Raw genomic sequence first — 22,609 nt, 5'->3', positions numbered from 1 at the left:
GTTTTCCTTCCTTTTCGTCCCTTTCTGAGGATAACTAAGAGACCCAAGCCAGAGGGCAAAGGTTCGCTGAGCTAAGCTAAAAGAGAGCTAAAAGACAGTTATGCAGAAAAACAGAATGACTTTATAAAGTGCCAAAATGGCTGCAAGCTTCCAGGGGGCACACCTGGCTGATGCCCAAAGCTGCCCTCATTTCCCAGCGTCATCTAGCCTGGACTCTACTAGATTGTTTGGGTTTACTTCCTGTCTCTCCCAACAAAACATCTTGACCCCACCAAGATTTTAATTCCTCCCCCCCCCAAGAAAATATTTCTCTCGGTTGTCCTGAATGGGTCTCACCATTTTCCAAGAACGTTTTATCATTTATCTGGAAAATAAGTGACTGTTCCTTGAGACCAACTCACAGCCGTCCTTTTTGGGCTGCTAAACTGAAGTTCCCAGCCCAAGCATTGATGAAATGGAGTGTCATTTTGGCTTTTCTGCTGCTTTGCCTGTTTTCATAATAACAGGAGTGGTTGTGGGGAAAATAAAAGGGGCGGTGGCGACCTCTGGCATTGCCAGGCCCTATTGCCTATGTGTGTGGAACAGTGAGGCCCTGCCTGTGGGTCTTGTGACACCATGTCACTTACCAAATAAACAGGTCCTCAGAAAATTATCCTCACAGCACCCTGCAGTTTTCTCATCTGGCCTATTTGACTAGGCGTCAGCTGCTCTTGCTGATCAAGGTGCTCAAATCTTAAAAGTGAATGAATTACATGCTCAACGAACATTTCAGCATGCTGACTTGATAAATGTATCCTGCATTTTTCGGGTGGAGCAGAAATATTAGGTCAGCATGTTAAGACCTCAATCCAATCCTTCAAAATTACAAATTTAACTCTGTGTCAGCCTTTATAAATTTGATAATGTAAAGACCATGGATTTGCTAGAAAACTGGATACTGAAAAATCATTGAATAAAAGGTAATGGAAAAAAACAGAAGAGCAAACAGGCTAAACTATGAGGTGATCAAAGAAGAAGTTTGTAACACATGCTTCTGTTGTTTACATTAGAGAGTAGTGCACTGAAGTGTAGCAAAGTTGAAGGCTGGCTTCTCCCACACAGTGGTGTGAAAGCTGAATTCACACTGTAGGGACATAGGGATGTCAGAACCCAACACCACAGTGCCTCAGTGGAGGGGCCCATAATAACAGAAGAAGTAAATGGCCAATTAGACTGTATTTCTTGTAACATAAAAACAAACTCCATAGAATTATGAAAGTGGTTTTTATTATTTAGGTAACAGTATTTCGTGATAGATAATGACTGACAGAACGTTTAAATTTTAATTAAATCAAAAGGTAGAGGCTACCCCTTAGTTACTGCTCTGTGCGTAGGAAATGTTTTGGTTATGACTGTGTACTATGTCAGCTATATACATACTAAGAACATACATGATAAAGTACAAAAACTCAAGAAAAGGCTAAATAGGAAGTTATTCTTGGGTTATAATCACCTGGTGACATATACCTTTTATCACACGATTGTGTCACAGCTAAAAACATACTAATTAACATACAGGGCCATGTATCTATTTAATCTAGCACAGCCCTGTTGTGAGAACAGTAAGAGTGCAGTAATACTTCACAGGTAAAGGCTAAGTTCTGGGGCATGAACTCATTTGATTAATCCACAAAACACACCTGAGGCGTCTTTTCGTTTTTTTTTGGGGGGGGGGAAGCAATGTTCTGACGCAGTCCAAGCTTTACTATACAAATGAGGCATTTAATAGAAATACTAGAAACATACTTTAGCTGCACTGACCCATGCAAAAATTCTGAGTTACATGACATCCCTCTGTAGCAGAAAATGGGCTTTCTGATCAAGCCCGTAATCTATTACAATAGCATCCAAATTTGGTAACTGTTACTCTTTCCTGGTTTGTATCCTCTCTCCTTTCACTAGGTTCTAAATATATTAAGCAAAGCAGACACACACACATACAGGTACACACCCCTTAATGGAAAAGGTGCCTACATTCACGAACCAAACATCTGGTCTGGTCGACTTAATGAGGGGTCCACATTGGTACGTGACTTTCACTATTGGAGTTTCTCAAAGAGGCCATGGGAACCCAGATCACTGTCCCAGCCCTCTGAGACATATGCCTTAAAAAGGTCTAAAAAGGTTAAAAAATATTGCACCGTTAACTTTTGGAGTTGAAATTAAGGCCTTTAAAACACTGACACAACTTGTGCTTCACATTCAAGGGGTTCTGTTATGAGAATTTGTTTTAAAACCGTACATTAAATTTTTATAGTTCAATTTCCAACTACAAAAACCATGTAGAGGTGGGAGGGAGAGGCAGAGGGCAAAGGCTCTGAGGATCCTTAAAGTACACTTGAAATTTAAGGCCTGGCACTCTGAACATCTTTTTTTTTTCTAAACTTCCATGCTTCAAATTTTATAGTTCAACAAATTAATTTTGAGTGAATGGGAACCATTCAGCCATTGCTCTTCATGCTCATTCTCTTTTTTCCTTGGGGCTTCTGGCCATCCCCCCACACACACACACAAAAACATCACACATGCCTTCCTTTGTAATTTTGATACGAAAATGCCAAAAAGCCTAATGAAACAGAGCAAACAGTGAGCTCTCTGAGAGAGGCAGGATTCTTTTGTTACATATAATTGCAATGAAAACAGAAATAGGAAACTCCCACCGGCCCTGTTCCTACTTTTTCCCTCTTCCAACCCTGCTTAAAGGGGTTTTCGGATTGTTTACATAATCCAAACACATACAGTTCTTCTTTCCCAGCTACCAAAAAGTAACTGTTCACAGTAAACCACCCTAAATAAGAGAGGCGATTTTAACTGTCTCCAGCATCTTACAGAGCAGTCGCTAAACAACCTCCTAAGACAATCTTCAGATTCTGACTTAAAAAAACAAAAACAAACAAACAAAAAAACAGACCTTAAGACTCAACTTAAAAAACAACACTAACAATAACACTTAAAGAGAAACTTCTCAGCTGTAATGAGTTTCCTATCGTGTGGCCTAAGACAAAGAACATCCAGAAAATCCATGGCCTTTTTTCAGCATTCGTCCTCAGACAAAGGTCAGGTGTCTCACCTTCCATGGGATAATGATTCTATTTCCTCTAGCTTCAACTGAAACAAAATAATCAAGATGGATTTTAAGTTAACTTAAAATTGAAGCATGCCAAGAGTTTGAAATCTTAACGTATTAATGGGGTCAATTCGAAAAAAAGCCTCTGTGTTGTAACTACAATTACTAGATAAGAACATATTTTGCTGATTTGCTTTTGAGGGTTATCCCTTGTCTGAACTGGGAATGAGAAAAGATCTTTCTGTTACTTAGTTCCCTGTTGTTAAAACAGATTGACTTAATCTGCCTCATTTCCTGTATTTGAGCAAATTTCATTCAACTGATTATTCTTTTTGGTTTGCAATATGGCATAAGAAATACATTATACAAATATTTTTCTAATCAAATACTATTCATGTGATGATTACAAATACTTCTGTAACAAATTTATATGCAGTAAATACTATTTGGTGACATGAGGCTTTTCGTTTTGTTTTGTTTTGTTTATCAGACTTATTACTAAGACCAGTTTATTTCAATCCCATAATTGAAAGCTTAAACTGGACTGGCAAATCTTTTTCCCCGTTATAATTGGAATACTTCATTTTAACAGCCAAATGAGGTACATCTTTAATTCATAAGATTTTTTTTTGCCACCTAAACAATTTACCTTTATATTCAAATTTCTGAAAACTACTGCAGTTATTAAACCAACTATTAATTCCTTTGGGGGAAACTGACTTCTGTGGTCCATCCTGAAGTGGAGGCACATCTCATCTACAGGCAAAAAGAAAACCTCACCCAGGGCTGCTACAGAGGGGTTAAAGCATTTTCCTAAGCAGGTGGTCGCTCGGTAGAGAATGTCTGGTCTTTACATTTTACCCTGAAATCACTCGTTTTCGATTCTTGAATATATCCTAAGCCTTTGCTTAGTGCAGTTTCCTATAGGGTCGATTTCTGCACACAGAAGTTCCAGCGAAAACCTACCCAACAAGGCAGAGTTACTGAAATTCTTCGTGAAGTAGCTGTGCACATATGTTGATAGGTGTGCATGTGTGCAATTGCAAAGACAAAAAACAAAAACAGGGTCCAAATTCCTTGGGCCCTTTTACTGTTCAATTAAAAAATATTTCCAGGAACTCCAGCACAGGCCCATGAGAAGCCAGGAATTGGTAAATGTGCCTCACCTTCAGGCCACTTGGTCTCTGCTCACTTTCAAGAAGTGATGCCAAAACGAAGCTGGGAACATAAATCTGTATTTTCCTCCCCAGTTAGAGGCGGGTGTTCTCATGTTTCAGCTACCTCCAGCTTCTCACTGGGAAGCTTCCTCAGCTTGCAGCTTCTGCACAGCCCTATCAAGGAGCTCCATGGACTCTCTGAGAGACACATGGATTTTAAAGGACTTGGGCTTAATGGTCAGGCCGTAACTGAAGCTCATGTTTGAGGGCTCATTTTGGTTAGCCTTGAAATCGCACTGATGAGCGAGGATGGAGACGAAAAGAAACAGGAGCATCTTAGACAGCTCTTCACCGATGCACCGCCGTTTGCCCACTGAAAAAATCATCACACTGCTGGCGAGTTCCTTGTTGATGAAGCCGTCCTTGTCCAGGAATCGGGCTGGATCAAAGTCCTCTGGGTTAGGCCACTTGGCCGGGTCATGGTTCACAGACCACTGATTAACAAAAACCACCGTGTTCTTCGGGATGTAGTAGCCTAAGACGAAGGTGTTGGCCGTGGTGGCGTGAGGAATGGTGACAGGCAAAAAGCTGGAGAACCGCATCGATTCATAAAGAAAAGCCATGACGTACGGCAGATTGGGCTGGTCACTCATGCAAGGCAGGCGGTCCCTTCCCACAACCTGGTCCAACTCAGCCTGCACTCGAGCTTGCACATCAGGATATCTGTTTGGATTTTAGTGTGAAAGAGAAAGAGAGAAGGAGAGAGGGGGTGGGAGAGAGAGAGAGAGAGAGAGAGAGAACACATAATTAGTTTATCTTTCACCTCGCAGCACACTGCAGTTCTGTTTTAATTCCACAAACTATCTAGGTCTGTGACTGAATTACAATTTCTGAAAGAAAATCTAAAACGGGTTACTAATTTCTTTCACCCGATATTACAAGTTAAACAATAACAATTTTTTTTTCAGTAATAAGCCTCTTATGGCCTAGGATTTATTTCCCACTGTGAGAAAATAAACTCTCAGGTTTTTAATAGTCTAAAATTGCACAATAGTATACATTTTAGACACCCAGGAAAATATTTGCCTATCTTTTAACACCTTCAGACCTAAACAACTGGGCTTATAGGTGAAAGTTCTAATACACATTTTAACAAATTACTTTTATACCAATGGGGTCATAAAATACATTTTCAATGTTTTAGAAAGAAGTCTACGAAGACAAAAAAAAAAAAAAAAACCTAGACCCACAAAAGTTAAAATGCTGCACTGAAAACAAATTATTTTCCTTCCCTCATATCCTTAGGTAATTTCTTGTTCTTATTTTACAAAGTATTGTTGGTGTCCTGATAGATAAAGCTACACATTTTCTGAACTCAAAAAGCAAAGCCCCAGTTTGTGAGACGGGACACAAATTCATGTGTTGCATGGTTGTTGACAGAAACTGGGGCAATTCTTTTGAAATACTGCACAGCAAGCTCTACAAAGGCAACAAGCCCTTGGCCTCTAATTTCTAAACCTAGGAATTTACACCGAGAAGCCTATTTTCAGAAAAACAGCTTAACAGCATAGAATCATAGCAATACTCAGAACTTATAATGCAGCCAAAGCCATTAATTAATGTTAAAACTCAAACCTGATTTTATATATGTATAATATTAGAGCAACATATTATGTAGCCATCAAAATTACTAAACCCTGGGCTGAGAGGTGCCTGGGTGGTTAAGGGCACCAGCTGCTCTTGCAGAGTACCTGACGTTGATTTCCAGCACTCACGTGACAGCTAACTGGCTTCTATAACTCCAGTCCCAAGGGATCCACCCTCTCCTGGCCTCTGTAGGGACAATGCATGCACCTGGTCCACAGACAAACATTCAGGCAAAACGTCCACAGACGTAAAAATAATTTCAAAAATTAAAAATGTCTTTTAAAAGAAAAAAAACATACTAAAATCAATGTTAAAAGATGAGGGCGTGTCTACATAATAAGTACAAGGCTCAAAAGAAGGGGTTGGGGATGGGGGAATAACTGTGGCTACTGAAAATAATTTAAGCATTTAAATGGTGAAACAATGGGTGTTATTAAAATCACTTAACAGAACGTCCCAACATTCCCCATCGAGGGACAAACAGTAACCATTTTGGACCTTATGGATCCAACAGCTACTCAAGTTATTCTCTAAACAGGCACTGTAATCTGCCCACTCTGATTATATCATCTTTTCAGGGAAAAGAAAAAATAACGTTTAATTGAAAAAGCCCCTGAAAGTGTTTTTATTTCTTTGGAACATGTGGAGAGCTACTTACACAGCTGGATGAGAACTATTCTTTTTTCAAAGGGTGCACGCTTACCTAGCGGTCCCACACCGGAAGGCCTTTTTTCTGATCTAGCCTTGACTTCCCTTTATTCTCGTCCACTCTCCCCTGCACCCTGCGTCCCGGTAGTCCCAATATACGTTTCCAAGATTTGATTGAAGTTATTTTACATATACTTTTAAAGGGTGAAAGTAGATATACAGCATCTAAGGGACTAGGGATCGTGTGGATTCCGAGAGGACGCAGATGCTGCCTACCACGCTCGGAGGGGCGGGCTTACTCGGCACATTCGGTGGTTCTCGGCCCTCCTGATGCAGTGACCCTTTAGCACAGTTACGGTGTGCTTTTAATACCTCGTGTTGTGGTGACCCCCCAACCATAAAGTTATTTATTTCCGTTGCCACTGCCACAACTGTAATTTTGCTATTGTTAGGAATCGCAACGTGTCAGTTTTCCGACGGTTTTGGGCAACAGGGATGGAGAAAGACCCCCGGGTTGAGAACCGCTGCTCTAAGAAAAGGCCTCTTGTGTCTAGATAAGATACAGCCTAAATCCGAATTTCAGGTAAACAATAGGTGACCGTCAAGTTCCCCTAAAGGACTCATTTGCTTACACCACCTGACTGCGGGGGGGCCTACTTCGTCCTTGCGGTGCTGAGGGGGTCTGCGCCCTGGCCGGGAGATCAGGATGCCCCCTCCCACCACCACCACCACTGGGCGGATGCTGAGCTCAGGCCACCGGCGTGATAGATCCTGCTTGCTCTGCGGAGCAGCAGCCTGCGGCTAAACCTTCTGCCCAGGTTGTCCTCTGAGGATCACACACACACACTGGCTTCCTTTGCCTAGTGACTGAGCCCTGTGCTTGGAAGCTGGATGTTGAGACCTGGGCTGGACAGTCTCAATGGTACCAGCTGTGAGCCACGTTTAGTGAACATTTTACTGCACCAGGCTTAAGCTTGGAACCGGTCCATCTCTGCTTCTCTCGAGCTGCAGAAGGATCAAAGTTTATCTGCTCAGACGGTACAAATCTTGTTGTTTTTGGGGTGGGGGCGGGGCAGCTCTTCAAAGTTTTGTTTCTCAGTCACGGATATCAGAGATGCTGGTTAAGTCCTGGCAACGCTAGGTGGGGGAGCGCCTCTCTGCCTGCCTGCGTGGTCCAGGCCCTGTCTTACCTGAGGTCTCGGTTTTGAGGAACTGCGGGGAGGAGGTTAGGGAGAAAACCTCAAATTCCGCGCCCAGCCCAGCTAATGACCTTTGATCCTCTCGCCCCCTTTTCAAAGGAGGGAAGCAAAACCCGACCCATCCCTCCTGGTAAAGGCTTTACCTGGTGAAGAGGATGAGCAGCCAGAGCAGCGCGGTGGAAAGGGTGTCCTGGCTGGCCCCGAAGATGTCCGTGACAGTGGCCGGCACGTTCTCCATGTCCAGCCCGGAGGGACCCTCGCCAGGGTCCCCGGCGGCCTTCTTTTCGGCGGAGAGGATGAAGGCGTCCATCATGTCGCGGGGAGCGGCCCCGGGCACCAGGCTCTCGCGGTGCCTCAGGAACTTGTCCAGCACGAAGCTGCTGAAGTTGCGGTTGAGCTGCTGGAACTCGCGGAAGGTGGTGCGCACCGGGTTGGGGAAGAGCTGCAGCCAGGGCAGCACGTCCACCAGGCTGCCCGCGCCCACCGTGCGCCCGAACTCCTCGTTGTGGCCGAGCAGCTCCAGGAACTCGGCGTCGTCGTGGCGGTAGCGGCAGCCGAAGCACACCGCGCTCATGACGTTGGCCACGGCCACCACCACGGGCTGCGTGGGGTCCAGGCCGGCCCCGCCCGCGCAGCGCCGCACCAGGACCGCCACCAGCTCGCGCGCCTCGCCCAGCGCGTGGCCCTCCAGGAGGCGGCGGCCGCGCGGGTGGCGCGCGGAGAAGGCGCGCATGGCGCCGTGGGCCGCGCGCCGCTGCGCCCTCCAGCGCTCCGAGTAGCGGCCGAACGCCAGGCTGCGGCCGCCGGACACCACGCCGAACGAGGCGAAGGGCGGCCGGTCGGCGAAGGCGCCGCCCTGCTGCACCAGGGCCTGGTGGATGGCGCTCTCGCCGTTCAGGACCACCACGGAGCAGCTGCCCAGTCGGATCTGGAAGACGTCGCCATAGCGCCTCGCCAGGCGCGCGAAGTACAGGTGCGACGCGCGCCCCACGGCCGCCGCGTTGCCGATCAGCGGCCAAGGGAAGGGACCCGGGGGCGAGCACCCCGGCTTCCGCCGCCACTGTCGGAGCAGCCACTGGCCCAAGTGCACGGTGGCCAGGACGGAGAGGAGCACCAGGAGAGTGATCTGCTCGGTAGACAGGGGGCTCGGCTGCTTCGAGCTGTCGGTGCCAAGGCTGGTGGCCATGCTGGGGACACAGAGGCAAAACGACACAGTCGGGTGTGTAGAGGGAAAAGGAAACAAGGCAGTGTGCCCCCCTCCCCCCGCAGGCCCGGCCCCACCACCGGGCCACAGCACCTGCTGGAGTAGAGAGGAGGCAATGCAGAGACTCAGGGAGGGAAAGGCTGGGTTTCTGGCTACGACCTTTCCACACGCAACCCAGCCTCCAGCAGAGACCTGCTGCAAGCTCCCGACTCCCCAGCCGCCTAACGGTCCCCGGAGTTCCCACACGCCCTCGGTGGCAGACATAGAGGCAGGTTCCTTTTCAAGGATCCAACACCCCACCCCTGACCTTTAAGAACTGGGCCGAGGAGGCCACGGGACGGTGGCTCCGCGCACAGACTGACCTGCCACAGAACGTGGTTTCCAGCGATGCAGAGCAGAGGCTTCTGGGAGAAGCCCTGGAGCCTCGGTCCAGAGCAAGACTTCAACCTGAGATTCTCCGGGGACCAGGAGGCCCGTCCCCGAAGCCTGACAGCTGCTGCTCTAGCCCCTACTCTTGGCTCAGTCGGTTCCTAAACTTAGATTGGGATGGAGGAGGGGGAAAAACTGTCAAGTTTGCTGAGCCGCACTGCACCTGGGGCTCCGCAGTCAGGGCTTTCTTGGAGTTGGAGTCGCGGTTGAGATGGGTCGGGGGTCGGGAGCTGAGACAGCGGAGTCGAATCCCAGCCCGCTGGCGGCTGGCTTTCAGGCTGGTGTCTCAGAAGTGTCCGCAACGCACCCCCGAGACGCCCCGCGCCATCCCTCTTCTCGGGGTTTTAAGGACTGGGTAGCGACGGGGGGGAGGGGGGAGCGAGGACCTCGAGGGGGAGGGGCGCGAGGGGCGGGGCGCACCGCCAAAGCCCGCAGCTCCACGGCTTGCGCTCGGCCTCCGGGGTCTCGCGTCTGCCGTCGGGGTGACTCGGGGTGGTCCAGTGGAAGTCCCCGCAGCCCGCCGGGACCGTGCTGGGACAATAGCTGGCGGCTTTGTTGGAGTCACCTTGTGAAGTTTTCCTTTAGCGATAACGGCTTGTCATCCCCCAGCCAAGACACGAACCCCCGCCCCCAAGCTCCCCTTCCCCCAGGAAGCTCTTTCCTGAGGACCTGGCCCAGGACAGAATTTCTCACGCCTCTGCGCGCTTGAACAAGAGCGCACCGAAGAGCGCGCTTTCCTCCAGTGACTCGATTCTCGGTGCCTTGCTCACCATTCTTAGGCACCGAGCCAGGAAACTGTCATTTAGGAACAGGGACAGCTTTCGTCCCGACGGTTTACCCCGCATTCATCTTTCTCTTAAGCTTGTGCAAACCGTTTGGCCCTACCACCGAGGCCCTCTGTGTGAGTAGATCTCTTTCCACCTCCGCCGGAAGCCTGGAAAGCTGCAGCTCTCCCGGCCCAAGGTGTGCACCAGCCAGCCCTTGGCACACAAAGTTCGCAAAGGGCCAGGGACTCCGCCACCTTCCGGACGCGCGAGACAGCTCGGGGCGCGCCCAGGCAACGCTCCAAGCTTGGGCGCCCGGGGACGCTCCTGGAGAGCGAGGCGGGAGAGGGGGCGGTGAGTGGGAGGAGGAGGCGGCCCTGCTCCCGCGGACGGCTGGGTTGAAAAGTTGCTGCTGTCGCCTCCCCCTTGCGTGCGGAGCTGTGCCTCGCGTGCGCCGCTTCTGGGAAGTCGGCTCCAGTCATCTCCCTGGGCGCTGCTCGCGGCCGCCCCTCCCGCGCTTCTCACGGCACCTGACAGGCCGGGGCGGCGGCCAAGGGCGGGGTGCCTGCCGCCACCACCCTCCGCGGCTCACGCACGGCTGAGCCCGCAGGGCCTGCCCCCGGGATGCTCGCTCTCAGCCAGCTCGCCGACCCTTGCTCGCTCAGCCTGCTTCCCAGACGCGGGGCTGCCAGCCACCGGGACGCTTTCTGCGAAGGGACAGCCAGCGCGGTCAAATGGCCCCGGCAGCCGCTGCCCGGGTCCCTACCGGCCATTGCTTAGAACCTGAGAGAACACGGTAGCTGCTAGGCTCTGGAAAGGGCGAGCCGAAGGAGAGATAGGATGCTTCCAGTTAGGCAAGCAAGAATTGTAGCTCCGGGGCCAGTGACGTGATCTCGGGCCAACCCCACTCCCAAGGTTTGTGTTGTTGTCTCATTTACAAATAAACAGATTCAGAGAGATTACGAGATTTATCCAAGCCACACAGTTCCCGAGAGGTGGCAACAGAAAAGATTTGAACTCACAAAGCCCCGCTCCGAACCCCTCACCCAGGCTTATAGGGAGTAAAAACACACTTAAGAGGCCCAAAGTCGTCTTTCTTTAAAAACAAAACAAAACAAACAAACAAACAAACACAGACAGAAAAAATGGGCTAGGAGTTGGCCGGAGGCTCAAGAGCTAACTGCTTGCTAACAAGCCTGACCACCTGAGCGAAATGCCTGGAAACTTACAGGGTGCAAAGAGAGAGCCAACTTGCACAAGTAATCCTTTTTGACCTCCACACCTGTCACAGAACACACAGGGGCACCCATAATAAACGTGGTAAGTTTTTAATCAGCTGGGTCGTAAGACTCACAGAGAACCAGGACGCTCACTCTCCGCACTTAAGTTGACTGTGAGGGAGGCCAGTGGAAGGAGCCTGGCAGCCGGCACTAGGATAACCGATTACATGGTAAACAAACTTAATGACGGTGTCTGAAAGACAGTCTAGCATCCTTCAATAAAACGCCTGGCCTGCTGAGAAAAGGTCTTTTTATAAGTCTTTTCAGTAACGCTTGCAATGTTTTCTGAATGAGATTTTATATGCACCATGGTCCAGTACTCAGACCGGTGATGACATTGGCCTGAGGGCAAGTGCGGTAGTTTAATAATAAAAACCGGTTTCTCTGAGCTGCACTGCTCCAACAAGTCTCTTTGTTTTTCTCATATTGTAACAAAATGCTCCAGACTGGTCCATTTGTAGAGGGAAAACAGGTTTATTTGGGATCACAGTTCAAGAGGCAGGAAAGTCCTCCAAGAGCGTTATGCCAGCTCCTGGGAAGAGAGGGAAGGGAGGGGCAGTCATGGCCGCAGTCCACTAGAGCAGAGTACGTTCAGAAGAGACAACAATACTTCGTGTTCTTTGCCTCCAGTGTCTAGAAGCTCCCACTAGGCACCACCACTACGCTGAGAAATTAAAGTGACACCTGCACTTTTGGGAGACCCGCAAACCATAATATGCTCTTTCAAAGGGAGTTTATGGTGATCATAGTACCCAGCTTTAGCAGGACCCTGGCTAGTGGTCCGGGACCCTGCCAGCTGCACTAGCCTCCCACCACACAAGGGGCTGGCGTACACTCTGAGCCTCTCTCATGGCCTCTCTGCCGCAGTTCAGGAAGGTGGAAGCTGACTTCAAACCAAGCCAAGTGGCTGTTTAAAAGCAGAAAGCAAGGCCAAGCACTCCTGGTTAGCAAACGTTAGGAAGCCTTTCGACCATGACCATCGTGTGCGTGCCTACCACAGCAAATGCTGTCCTTGGGCACAGCTCCTGTTCTAGGACGTGTCTCCAAAAGTAGAGGAACCAGCTGGACAGAGGCGGTCAGGGAAATGGGCTCTTCTCAAAGAAGATAAACCTACCTGGCTGGCCCTTCTGAGCTTTTATGGTAAAGGTACCAAAGAGGGGCTTTAGTCCTCAATTAAAACTTAAGTGGGGGGGGGGGGGAAGCAGTGCACAACTTTAATCTCAGCTCTTGGGAGGCAGTGGCAGGCAGTTCCCTGCGAGACTGAGGTTAGCCTGGTCTGCAGAGCAAGTTCCAAGACAGCCAGGGCTGCACAGAAAAACCCTGTCTAGGGGCGGGGGCAGAGGGAAGAATAAATAACCTTCAGATAAATCCAAAGCACCGATATGTATTTCTGAAGCATCGGTTCTTTTCTGTCTTAACCAAGTTGGGGCTTTGGGATAACCATCATAATTTCTTAACCAACCTTTGGGTCTCAACCCAGAAATCTTTTCTCAGTCATCAACACAGGAGGAGGCATTTTATCCTCCCAGATCTCGAACTTGACTTTTGCTTTCTTTCTTATTGTTTTCCTTGCCTTCAAATAACTTTCAGGAAGGGTAGTAGTGTTATTTGTCTCTATAGACCATGCCCAAGAGAGCGCAGCCATTTATCACCTCTGTGTGGGTGTTGTTAGGGACGCTGTGAGATCCTCCAATCCCCTCCAATCATGTGCGCATGCGCACAGAAAGCAGCATGAGGGACAAGAAACCCTTGCTTCTGAAAAGCCCTGACATTGGGAAAGAAGGAACCAGTAATCAGGTGTTTGCTGTTATACAAAGGAAACAGAAATACAGAGACAGTGCACATGATATGCTAGGATTTGAGAAGGTTCCTCAAGAACGCTGTGTTCCAACTGTAATTCCTCCCTGGAAGACAGAAAAGGGGACCACTAAACTGAAAGAGGCATTTCCTCTAACCTCAAGACCCAGTGCTTGTCAGTTAAGGTGCTAAGGTGGGGAGGCATCCACCTGCAGTGGTGTCCTTGACTCTATGAAACACCCCGACCTCAGAGACGTCAAAAGCGCAAAGTTTAAAAAGTGTGCTTTAGAACTGATAAAGCATTATGCATGCTCACACGGCGGGGGTGGGGTGGGGGAACCCCTGTTTGTCAGACTTTGACACCGCCATGACAGCAGTGCAGCTGAAGGGAGAATGTTATGACTCACGGCGTCAGAGGGCCCAGTCTGTGCTCACTTGGCTCCATGTTGCTGAATGAGGTGTGCATCGGGAAGTGGGGAGGTGAGGCAGGGGTCGTTTACATCATAGCTGATAAGAAAAGCCGAGAGAGAAGGGACGGGGGCCACGTAAGACTTTCAAAGGTACACCCCACACACCCCAATGACCTAGTTTGTTAAATTTTTTGGCAGAAAGCCTGACTTTATGGGGTTCGCACCATTATCTGGGGACCAAAGCATATGAGAGATATTTCATATAAAAGCCAATAACATTCTCCCCTAGCCCCCAACATACCATGATCACCTCATAATACAAAATGCATTTTGTCCCTTTCCCAAAGTCCCTCAAATCTTACAGCTTTGGCTGTGAGTCTAGCCTTATAGTTGACCCATCCCCCCAGCACTCCTCAAATTTTAGGAGTCCTGTATCATTTAAAATTTTAAGTCCGAGGTCTCTTTAGAGACTCAAAGCCAAGTTTCACTGCCGAGCCCCTGCATAAATCAAAAACGAGTATGTACCCCCAAGACACAATGGCTCAGAATAAAATACTTCACTCCAAAACAAAAGGAGGACAGCTTCTGCCCCCAAACTCTTAACCATGTCAGTGCATCTGAGTCTTTTTCTTCGCATCCTTTGATAGCTTTTGAAAGAGAACTCTAACCCACCGACAGTTCCCTGACCTTGTCCTCAATTGTCGTCTCCATCACTGGCTCAAGGGTCCACAGCGTCACAGTCAAGGCGGACAGTGCAGTGCTTTTACCAACAACAGCCTCCCAACTCTATTTGGCTTCCTTCTTTTTTCTTGGTTTCCTTTCTTTAGGGCTTCCCTTCATTCTTTCCTTCCCACTTTTTCTTTCCCTATGTCCATTTCCAGCTTCCACATCTCCTTCCTTCCGAGACCACCCTTCCGCAAACCCTCCCCCACTCATCTGTATCTCTATCTTCCTCCCCTCCTTTCTTCTTCCCTTCCCCTCCCCCATCTGAAGGATGGAAGCCAGGGCCTTATACATGCCATACAAGTGCTCCATCACTGAGCTACATCCCAGCCTCTCTCTGTTCGCCCTACCCCGTCATACACACCCACTCACGCACTTCCTACTTTCTTTGCGCCCTCTTCCTTCTCACCGAAGAATAAGGAGTAGCCATAGAGGGGACAGAGAAGTAGGAATGAGGGAAATAGAAAGAGAAGGGGGCAGAGCAACTAAGAAAAAGGAAAAGGAGCAAGATACCAAATACCAGGGATGAAAATTAAACTTTGCGGTAATTTCATCTCTCAAATATGTGAGGACAACTGGGCACAGCAGTGATTCCATGGGAAGGGAAAAGGCGCCATGGGTTATGATTAACTTTGCACCACGGTCCTTCGGGGTTCTACCACAGCCTGCCCCCAGTTCTGAAATGTGTCTAACAACAGAGCAGGGGGATAAGAGCCTTCTCCTGATCCTGTGAGCTCACATGAAAATCTTTAGACAAACAGAGGATATTGTTTTTCATTTTTCTTTTTTAAAATTAAGTGCTTACTAGGTTACTTTAAAAAAAATGTTGTGACAAGTAAAATTCCCAAAGTAAATAAATACATAAATAAAGACAGAATGTGCACTTGGGCTCTGCTGGCTCATGTCTTCATATCTAGCTAGGGAAGGCTAACAGCAGGTCCAGGTTTTAATTTTTTTCCATTAGCCTCTTTATATTATATCTGCTTTTCATATTATATCTGCTTTTTTCTCTATTTCCTCTATTTCCATAATGAGATAAAAATTCAGGTTTGGGAGAGAAAAGACTAGCCTTGTGCCCAAGTTTTCAAAAAATAATAATAATAATAATTGGTAGTTAAATAGTATAAGTAACTGTTCTCCCTACATAATCCCAAATGGAACAAAAGAGCTGGATAATTATATGGCAGCATTTTTTGACCTTGACCTCAACAGAATTAACCCTTGTGCTATTAAAGAAACCAGTTCTCCTCTATGGCCTTTTATTTTGCTGGATTTCTTTGATTAGAAAGCTCTGGATATTAGGAAGCTCCTTCCAGTAGCAGGAAAGTTCCAGAATGAACTTTGTTATCTTAAGATAAATCTTGAGCTACCCTTTGAAGTCCATCTGGGCGAACTTACTTTTCCAGTTGCATGCCCAAAGACAGCTGTCATGTTGCCTCTGAGCCATTCCCTGGCATGGAAACAATGCCCTGGTCCCTTAGTCACCATCTAAATAACCTGCTTTCAAGCACTGCACCCAGCGTCTATGGCCCTGGACACTGTAAGTTTTCAAAATCCCTGTCTAAGTATGTGCCTGGAACTGAACACATCCCACATCTGTCATCTTGTCCAGCCCAGAGAGACATGGCTGCTTTCTTTATTTCTTTTTTTTAAGTTTTATTTCATTGTATATGTGTAGATGTTTTGCTGTGTGCATTTCTGTGTACCACGTATGCGCAGTACCCAGAAGAAGGACCTTAGAACTGGAATTACAGGTGATTGTGAGCTGCCACACAAGTGCTGGGTCCTCTGAAAGAGCAGCAAGAGCTCTTAAGCACTGAGCCATCTCTCTAGCCACAATACGGCCACTTTCTATCACACGCAGTGTCTCTTTTCTTGCTGACGATCTGCCTCCCAGTTAAAATATTTACAGTTGACTAACAGTGTAAGCAAGGCTCACCCTCATCTTATGAAAGTGGACCTGATAGCTAAAGCTCAGACTTTAACTGTCCGGTTTTCAATTAGTGCTCTCTTTAAATGTAAACTTTACATTTATTCTTTGCAAATGCATCTTATACCTTGAAGACAGTTTTCTAGCCCTGGAGACCATGTTGATACTCTTGGGGTTGTTTGGTTTTGGTTTTTTGTTTGTTTTTATTTAAGTGTATACTTTATTTGTTCTTTGAGAATTTCGTACGTGAGTACATTGTATTTTTGTCATATACAACCCCCAGTTCCATTCCTCCACCTCCTCCCAGACTCCCCTACATCCCCTTCATCTTTCTGCTATAAAATACCCACTGATCCCAACTACTGCTACCTGTGTGTATGTGGTTGTGTGGCTGCACACGGGAGCATGGAAAACCTATCAGGGGCCACACCCCTAAAGAAAACTGACTGTTTATCCTAAAGCACCCTAAAACATCATCTGCCAGCAGCCGCTCAACTAGGGCTTAGGCATCACCAGCCCCCACACATCCATGCTGGACCATTAAGTGGCCTCATCTTGTGTAGGTCTTGTTCAGGGAGCACCGGCTGCTGTGATTTCACAAGTGTAACAGCCCCTGTTGTGTCCAGAAGACACTGTTTTACAGCAAGCTTCCCAAACCCCTCCTTCCTACACTCCTCCTACCCCCTCTGTTCTGGTGTTGTGAGCCTTGGAGGGAGAGGATGCGATATAGATATTTAGGACTGAACAGTCCATGGACACCTATTCTCCGTGATTCGACCAGTTATGAGACTTTGCATTAGCTACTACCTACTACTGCAAAATGAAGCTTCCCTGATGAGGGCTGAGAGGTGGCATTGAACCCTAGGTTATTAATATAAGCATTTAAAAGGAAGTCTGAGACTATGTCTGATTAGAAAAAAAAAAAAAAAAAAAACAACTTTAGGCCTGGTGGTGGTGGTGCACACTTTTAATCTCAGCACTCCGGAGGTAGAGGCAGGTGGATCTCTCTATGAGTTCAAGGCCAGCCTGGTTTACAGAGCAAGTTCCAGGACAGCCAGGGCTACACAGTGAAACCCTGTCTCAAAAAACAAAAAACAAAAAAAGAGAAAGAGGAAGGAAGGAAGGAAGGAAGGAAGGAAGGAAGGAAGGAAGGAAGGAAAGAAGGAAAGAAAGAAAGAAAGAAAGAAAGAAAGAAAGAAAGAAAGAAAGAAAGAAGGAAAGAAGGAAGGAAAGAAGGAAAGAAAGAGAAAAACCATCTTTATACTTTTGTCAACCCTCAAAGGCAGACTAGAACAGGACAGTAAAGGCATATGAAGAGCATGTATAGTGTGGCCCGGTGACTGTGGCCTTCTCTTGATTTCTTCAAGGCAACTATCTTTGAGTCATGCTTTGGACTGTACTCTTCACTTACATTATTCTACAATCATAAATTTGCACATTTGATTATTTTCTGTTTTGACAAGACATACACTTAAAGATTTTTTTAATTTATGTTTCTACACATTTGTGATAAAAGAGGGCATTGTCTCACCTGGAACTGGGGTTAAGGTGGTTGTGAGCCATCACCTCAGCTCCAGGAATACATTCTTAAAACATGCATGCACAGTATGTAAATAAATTCTTCTTGCAGGACTCAGCCAATAGATAATACACAGAGAGACTGGAAAGGTGCACACTCTCACTCCTTTCCAGACCCCAAATGTAAAAACTCTGGACCTTCTATTTATGTCCATATTTTTATATGACTGAGATCTTATTTTAATTATTACTGTTTGGTGACCTTTGCCAGGTGGACAATGCTGACCTCAATGGAAGGTGTAGATCAGCTTCTTTGCTGTGGAGTATGGTTCTGACATAATTTATTTAGCCATAAGTGATGGCTTGAGTGATCATTTGTGCTGCTCTTGACTCTACTAGCAATGACTCCACTGCAGGAACTTTACTTTTCTCTCTACTTTTGTAGTACCTGCAAGTGTTGAAGTTGACCCAGACATATAGAGTACTCTCACCCCACTGTCATTTGAAAAAGCATGCCAGCTTGCATGCCTATGAACCTTGATTTTTGTGCCAAGTAGCATGTGCCCAGAGTATCCCGTTCCTTTAACTTAGGTTTGCAAATGTGGAACACAAAGTTAAAAATATCCTGTCTTTCAAACTGGTCTTTATTCTAAAGGACATGTGTGCTTGTGTTCAGAACATCCTTTCTTCCTGACAAAGGAGGGAAACTCCGGGTTAGAGACAGTGAACCATTAAAAGTGGGGAATTCCAAATCTCCACAACCCAAAGGGAGGTTTCACAGCAGAGCCCAGGGAGGAAAACTGTAGCCCCCCACACCCAGGTACCCTCTGGAATGATGACAATTTTACACACATACACACACACACACACACAAACACACAAGCACATACACTTATCTTAGGCTCAGATGCCTTGTAAATTCATCTAGCCCTTTACAAGATACTAAAAGCCTTGAAGCCTGCACAACAGTCATCAGGATCTTGACAGCTGTGGGCATAAGGCTGGATTCTCTTACATAATTAGTAATTTTAGACCTGTTACAGACTCCTGAGCCTCAGTTTCCTCAGTTTTAAAAAGCATACTATCCCAACCATGATAACTGGTCATGAGGAGTAAATGAGAAAAAATCAATTAGTATAGTTCATGGCAGAGTGAACCCTCAATAAAAATTGCCCTGTAGTGTTAGGAACATGAGTATTATGTGTACTCTTTCTAAGTCTTTATTTCTGATCTGCAGACCATGGTCCTGAAGAAGCGCTTGGACTTCTGTCACAGAAATAAGCACCTAGTCAATGTGACAGCTGCTAGGACAGCAGCCCCTCACCCACCTGCCAGCTCCTGCCGGCCCAGAGTCAGAACCTTGACCTTCTTTCTGCTTATCTTTCTTAAGCAATGCATTGAATGTCAACCAGACTTCCCGGGTCTGACTGCCAAGAGCTGTGGGAAAACTAATGAGTGAGCACATGTCAAGCTTCTAGACCGGTGCCTACCCCATGGCTGCCACTCAACAGCATCAGTTATTGCTGTTCTGTGGGAGGCCATTTGTTGCTGACTCTAAAAGGCTCTCACCCAGCTTTCTGCTCTTGGCAGGAGGGCTTAGTGGCAGTGGCCAACCTGTGATTTCCTCCAACTCCAGCTGGTGGCTCTGTGAGACTTCTTCCTCACCCCAGTTCACCTCACCCAGGCTTGCCTGTGTGGAGATGTTTACTTGCAAAGGCTGCCTGCTCCCAAAAGCTCCCCGAGGGGCCACACTAGCCTCCCTCTCTTTTCCCAGGCTCCTGTCCAGCTCTCTCTGCTGGCTTTTATGGGTATGTTTGCAGCCTAGAGGTGATGAGGCTTCCAGATAGTACTCACCAATCCCTGGCAGCAAGGCTGAGGAAGCCAGGCTGGGTGAAAACTCAAGGGTGTGCTACGGGCACTCCCAAGGATGGCACCAAGAGAACAACACTGTGGTGCTTTCTGGAAGATTCATCTGTCTCCTTCTCTTCCAGCCCTGGCAAGAAGTGCACATGGCCTCAGACCTGGGACATACGACCCCTGTGACAGCCACACTGTGATCCTGTCACAGGCGCCTGCAGCAGAAGGCAGGGCATGGAGATCTTTAGCGCTCCCTCCTAAGTGCCAGGGAGGAAAGTGTCCAGAAGTCTTCCCAATCCAAAATGGAAAATTACACGCAACAGTCTGTACTTTGGCACTGCCTAACCCCCAATTTTCCTTTTCCCCTGTGCTGAGTCAGTCCCCGGTGGGTCATATGTTTTAAGAATTTAAATGCAGGAAGAGGCATGTTAGCGTCCAAGCTTTGGCAGCCTGGCACTGTGACCCGTGTGAGGATGGCTGGGGCATCCATCCAGCAGCGTGCCCTTTGAATTCTCACTCTGCTGTTTCAGAAACGCCCTGTGCAGTAAGGATGCACCCGGAGTCCTCAGAGTACCAGCCACATCCCAGAGGAATCTCTAGGTCACGAATTACCACAAGGACATGGAAGGGACTCTAAACTAGCAGAGGACCCGTTTCTGAGAACTTACCTGAGGTTTCCTGCAGCAGAAGGTCAAAATCAAATTACATATGTCCTTAACAAGGAGTGTACACACCAATATTTTGAGGTCTATATACAGGCCACTACACCCAAGTGTAAAGTCTCTTCTCGGGTGTCATAATCATAAGTCAGGGTCTGTGGTTATAAATAGAGGCTTGTGTCCCCCTGTTTATTTTCTTAGCATCCCCCAAACAACAAAACTGGTTGGAGACCGAGAAAGGAAAGGAGCCAGTATCCCACTCCACCCTCAAGTGATAGACCATGTATCTTGTAATCTAAATCTTATTTCATTTATTTCTTCTGACCACCCTCTGATGCTAGCCTATTTCATATAATAAAGGGATTTGTTGTTGTTGTTGTTGTTGAAAGCCATAAGTCATGGATTGGCAGTGAACATGGCTGTGGGTCCATTTTGCGTTGCCATCACAAATAACACAGAGAGGGGAAACAAAAAAGGATGTATTTGACTTACAGTGCTGGGGGCTGGAGGATCCCGATAGCATGGTGAAGCACCCGGAAAAGACCCTCTGACTTCACCACAACATGGCAGAGAAGCAGACAGGGAACTAGCTACATGCACCAGGGCTGGGTAGGGGCAACTTCCATCTACAAACCCACTCTCAGGAGGCTTCGTTCACTTCTTCAGGCTGACACTACTCTGTCCATGAAAATGGAGCTGCTATGACCTAATGATCTTTCCCCAAGCCCCACCTTCTAAAGGTTTCACCATCCTAACGCCATTACCCTGGGGACCAAGTTTTGAGAACATGAACTTTCAAGGGGGCAGTCCATGGCCACACCATAGCAGGGGGTGAGATTTGAACTCAGGTCTCCGGACTCCAAAGACTGCCATTACCATGCCAGTAAGCAAGTTTTCATTGGCTTACTGCCCATCATCAAGATTTGGCAAACCTCTCCTTCCAGCCTCACACCATCTAAATGGCCTGCTAAGGACCTAGGCCGTACAAGTCCCCTTTGGGCCAGGTAAGGTGACTTCCTACAGGAGCCTGTGATTCCAATAGGCAACTGTCTTTGTTCCAGTGACATGGGAGCCAAGCTCTCCCACCTCTCCCTGTGTAAGGCAGCCTTAGCCTTTTGCTGGTATGACTTAATGCCTGTAATTTACAGACAAATCTTGGGCCAGCATTTCCAAGCTTCCTTTAAGACAGTGGTTAGAAGAGAGTTGGCATGAAACTAAAATGGAGGCTTGGTAAGTAGGTCTGCTACACTCAAACCCATTATATTGAAATTATCATAAAATTCACACTCTTCCAATCCCCAGAGATGACAGCTTTATTCAGAAGGAGGTGAGCAAACTGATGACTTCATGGGCCACGATGCCAAAATCTTAGCTCAGTATTTTCCTTTCAGGGCCTCTTCAGAACCTAAAAACTACCATAGAGTCCAAGGAACTCTATGTTTATCTTGAGCTATATCTATCAATATTTACAGTTTTAGAAATGAAGTCTGAAAAAAATTAAAAACATTCATTCAATAGTCCATTAAAAACAATAAAGATAGTGTGCAGTAATACAAATATTTTAAGAAATAATTGTATTTTCCAAAACCATAATATTTAGTCAGAGGGACATTGTTTTGTGTTTTTACAAATCTCTTTAATTTCAGATTTAACAGAAAACAGCTGGATTCTCCCGTTTCTGCATGCAATCTGTTGTGATGTCAGCTATCATGAAGATCACTAGTAAACTAAGGGGTAAGAGTGAGAAAGGTAAAAGACACCTTATGATCATAGTTTCAATCTGATGGATTCCTCAAAAGGGTCTCAGAGACATGGGGTTCTTGAACCACACTCTGAGGACCACCCTCTGAAAGAGTATGATTTTTCTGGTCATGTGGAAAGTTGACAGGGGCAATGGTGGAACTCAAAAGCAGTGATGTCCCAGCTACTGATTTTACGAGGCAAGTGTGTAACCTTGCTGGCCCAACACAAAGGGGTCTCAGCAGGGTCTCGCCAGAAAGCCCTCACCTTCCCATGGCGGTCACCAACCTGGATGAAGGGCTCCAAGCCTAGGAAGGCCAGGAGAAAGATATAAATCTAGTCCCCAAATCCCAGGAGCTCAGAGCCCACAGGTTCCTGAGTCATGTGGGCTGGAAAAGCCTAGTTCAGGAAGGCAGTACTCTAGGATGTGGGGCCAGCAGGCATCCAGCCACAGCCTAAACTGGCAGTGGCATCTTGGATGACAGTTATGCCAATAACACCAAAGGTGACAACAGTAATATATCACTAATAATACAGTAAA

At 47.1% G+C, this 22,609-nt stretch overlaps 1 protein-coding gene across 1 annotated transcript; it reads right to left on the bottom strand.

Moving 5' to 3' along the window:
* Positions 1 to 1,244: 1,244 nt before the first annotated feature.
* LOC110547086 (cytochrome P450 1B1) lies at positions 1,245 to 10,089 on the bottom strand. The gene is made up of 3 exons (XM_021634374.2): positions 9,324 to 10,089; positions 7,901 to 8,944; positions 1,245 to 4,986 (listed from the first exon to the last, which is right to left on the bottom strand). The coding sequence occupies exons 2-3, from the start codon at positions 8,941 to 8,943 to the stop codon at positions 4,398 to 4,400; spliced, it is 1,632 nt and encodes a 543-aa protein (XP_021490049.1). The 5' UTR covers position 8,944; positions 9,324 to 10,089; the 3' UTR covers positions 1,245 to 4,397.
* Positions 10,090 to 22,609: the final 12,520 nt, after the last annotated feature.

Source organism: Meriones unguiculatus, chromosome 1, assembly GCF_030254825.1.
Source record: "Meriones unguiculatus strain TT.TT164.6M chromosome 1, Bangor_MerUng_6.1, whole genome shotgun sequence".
In the NCBI taxonomy this organism is placed as follows: domain Eukaryota; kingdom Metazoa; phylum Chordata; class Mammalia; order Rodentia; family Muridae; genus Meriones; species Meriones unguiculatus.
This window is presented reverse-complemented; position numbering and strand designations above follow the sequence as displayed.

Excerpts from the sequence above, each read along its gene's own strand:
- LOC110547086 (XM_021634374.2), bottom strand. The coding sequence starts at position 8,943 with ATGGCCACCAGCCTTGGCACCGACAGCTCGAAGCAGCCGAGCCCCCTG. Across the intron at positions 4,987-7,900 it reads CTGCTCATCCTCTTCACCAG|ATATCCTGATGTGCAAGCTC; the intron begins GTAAAGCCTTTA and ends AAATCCAAACAG.